At 32.3% G+C, this 3,671-nt stretch overlaps 1 protein-coding gene across 4 annotated transcripts in view; it reads right to left on the bottom strand.

Annotated features, from left to right (window-relative positions):
* LOC106464221 (LIM/homeobox protein Lhx2-like) overlaps positions 1–3,671 on the bottom strand; it is a 128,128-nt gene that overhangs the window by 11,224 nt on the left and 113,233 nt on the right. For all 4 annotated transcript variants that reach the window (XM_022391927.1, XM_022391929.1, XM_022391928.1 and 1 more), the window contains exon 3: positions 1,888–2,324. In XM_022391927.1, the coding sequence (XP_022247635.1) occupies positions 1,888–2,324 (437 nt within the window). The remainder of the gene's footprint in view (positions 1–1,887; positions 2,325–3,671) is intronic.

Here is a 3,671-nt window from a genome sequence, read left to right on the forward strand (position 1 = left end):
CTTTGGACATTGTTAAGTACAGTTGCTAAATTTAACAATAATTAAACAAATAAAACACCAAACAGTAATCATGGGGTGAAACTACAGCAAGAAAACACAACAACAGCAACAAAACGTAAAATCAGTAATACGAACATATTAAAAAATCTATAATTTAAATGAAGACTGCATGTTGTTCAGTGTTTGTTTAATTATCGTTAAATTTAGCATTTGTACTTTAGCAATGACCAAAGACTTATGTAAATTAATTTTATTTTGCTTTAGATACTGAAGATGGAATCTGATAGAATTCCGAAACGTTTATCTATGTCCCTTTTTTGTTAATAGACAATGTTCTATATCATAAGTGTCGTAATCTTGTTTATTATCAAACTTCGTTTTCCTTCGAACTGTATATTGTGCTTTTGGTTTTAATTTATCGTTAAATGCTAACTAACAGAAGACTGCAAATAAACTAAGGTAAATATTTCAACGGAAAGGAATTAACTTGACAGCTGTATACGACTTGCTTTATAACAGCACACCGGTGGGCGATTCAGTGATAAGCTTGAATGCTTATAATGGTAAAATGTGTTAGGCTTCAGTGTAAGGCAAGTGTTGTAGGTTAATTGTAAAATGTGTTAGGCTTCAGTGTAAGGCAAGTGTTGTAGGTTAATTGTTGAGCTTTACGTCTTAAAAAACAAACAATCAACCAGCTCTAATGAAATGAAAAATACAAAAAAAATTTTTAACTAGCGTAATTCTGAAAGTGAACACAAACTACAAACAACTAATATTTAATTTTCAATGAGCGTTGCATGTATTTGTAACGCAATGTCGGGCTGATCACATAAAGTTTGCTTAGATCATGAGTCAACATGAAAGTAAATGTACACTGGCATTTCCAGTAAATTCTTCGTGTTTACGTGTATGCCAACTTGTCATACATTAAATATTTCAACATGAAAGTAAATGTGTACTGGCATTTCCAGTAAATGCTTCATGTTTACGTGTATGCCAACTTGTCATACATTAAATATTTCAACATGAAAGTAAATGTGTACTGGCATTTCCAGTAAATGCTTCATGTTTACGTGTATGCCAACTTGTCATACATTAAATATTTCAACATGAAAGTAAATGTGTACTGGCATTTCCAGTAAATGCTTCATGTTTACGTGTATGCCAACTTGTCATACATTAAATATTTCAACATGAAAGTAAATGTGTACTGGCATTTCCAGTAAATTCTTCGTGTTTACGTATATGCCAACGTATATGTTGAAATCTATTATTATGCATGTAAAACATAGTGTTAACGCAATAATCACGTTGAAATCTATTATTATACATGTAAAACAAAGTGTTAACGCAATAATCACGTTGAAATCTATTATTATACATGTAAAACAAAGTGTTAACGCAATAATCATGTTGAAATCTATTATTATAAGTGTAACACAAAAGGCTAACACAATAATCATGTTGAACTCTATTATTATACGTGTAACACAAAAGGCTAACACAATAATCATGTTGAACTCTATTATTATACGTGTAACACAAAAGGCTAACACAATAATCATGTTGAAAGACCTTACGGTACGAGTATTAAGAAGGGATAACATAATAATCATGCTGTGAAAATACGACTGGTAATGTGGAACACCTTTTGAAAACCACGTACACAAAATGTAATGAGGACACACAATAAACTTCTACAGAATGATAGAGCGACACAAAGAAGTTATCGTTTCTATGAATTCTTGATTTAATAATGCACAAAATACAAGCAATTTTTTTTCTTGCTTCCTCGACCATTTGACCAGTAAGTCAACCATATTTGTTGAAGATATCATGAAAAAATGAATTTCAATGAACTTAGATCATAAAACTATAAATATTTACCTCTGTTTGTGACTGGATTGCTTCCTTTTCGCTTCTTTGTTTTTCCTTTAATCGGGACATGCGTGGCTACTAAGGATTCTGGGATTGTCATGTGACGAGATAGGCTTAATTCTTCACTGTTGGAGGGACAAAGATTATTGTCAAGGGCTACGTTTTCGTAAACAGTTTGGTTGGAACCAGGTTGAAATCTAGTGACGGGACTTATTTCATTACCAGAAAAACTATATGGAAGCGTGTAGTGTATCAACAGCTCGTAATGGAGTCGACAATAAATAATGTTATCTTTCAGACCAAAATACTCCCCTTTAGTGAAGGACTTATTACAAGTGGCACAAGTGAAGCAGTGGAGGTGGTAGACAAACTCACGTGCACACATTACCAGCTCGTTTGATGCGATTACTAAATGACATCTTGCACACAATTTCACAGAAAACATCCTGAAAAGAACAACAATAGAGATTACAGTCAAGTGTATAAAAATGATTTTTTTTGATAATTTAAAGAGCTCAAAATTTATCTTAGTATAAAAGTACATACTTCTAATAATTTACACTGGGCACACCAGTACTCTAGATTTGAAAGTGTAAATAAACTGTCTACCGGTAAGTTTACATTCTTAACTCTAGTGGGTTCAATAGACTGAGGACAGAATGCCATAGAAGCAAAGATGGTTACTTATACCCGCCATATTAGTCAAACTTTAAAGAAAACAAGCTCCTAAGAGGCAATATATATATATACAGCACTTGAAATGATTATTGAAATAAAGGGTGTAAAATAATTAAACATTCCCATATCGGCAGAATCAGATATAATTACGGTCATAAAAACTATTAACAGCAGTACTACGATGACATATTCAAGAATCCATGGACATAAACACCACGTGACAAACACGTAGAAGTCAAAACTTTGGTTGGAAAAAGACTACCTCATCCAAGAGATTGTGGCGAGATTTCATGTTTCAGTAGGAGTTTTGTGGAAGCTCTGAACATGATACTGAAATTAGTCTGTTGGTAATAGAAGCAGTCGAGGTAGAAAGCTTCTTGACTGTTGTGTTTCTGGTGTAGTATATTTAAATCATTTTCTGTTTTTCTGCTGTTGTGTTTCTGATGTAGCATATTTAAATCATTTTATATTCCTTGATGTTGGGTCTTTGCATCCAGTTCTATTATAATGTATACGAGCAAAGTGACAAAAGTAATTACAAACTGTTTATGTGTTCCTATTGATGTTTTATCCTGTTTTATGGAATGAACACGACTACTAATTACAACTTTCAAAAGCTTATTTTAAGTCATTAGCTATGTCTAATATGTAGTTTATTGATATTTCTTACGTAATATTATGTGTATTTATGGCATAGAAAAGTTCGGTGTGGGATACAAACCATATAATTGGAATATTCTAGTTGTGGCTTCAAATGAACAAAAGCTGATTGGTAATAAAAGGAAAAAATATAATATGAGATTCATGATTATATTTTAGGAAAACAGACAAAAAAAAACAGAAAACAAAAAAGTTTTTTTGATGTACAAAACTTGAAGATAGCTTTTATATGCGGTAACATCTGTTAGCTGAGTTCTTGCACAGATCTTAAAATATAACGTAGATGAACGGAAACATTGGCACACGTAGATATGTAGATCTTGAAAGTCGAGTTGTTCAAAACTTGAAAATAGCGTTGATAACTGGACCAATTGTTGGTTGAAATGTTGCAAAGGAAATATCTGCTGAAGTTTTTCGCCAGACACTAATCATAGCAGAACCGTCTGGAAAATGAT

This window comes from Limulus polyphemus, unplaced genomic scaffold (genome assembly GCF_000517525.1).
Source record: "Limulus polyphemus unplaced genomic scaffold, Limulus_polyphemus-2.1.2 Scaffold1590, whole genome shotgun sequence".
Taxonomy (NCBI): Eukaryota; Metazoa; Arthropoda; class Merostomata; order Xiphosura; family Limulidae; genus Limulus; species Limulus polyphemus.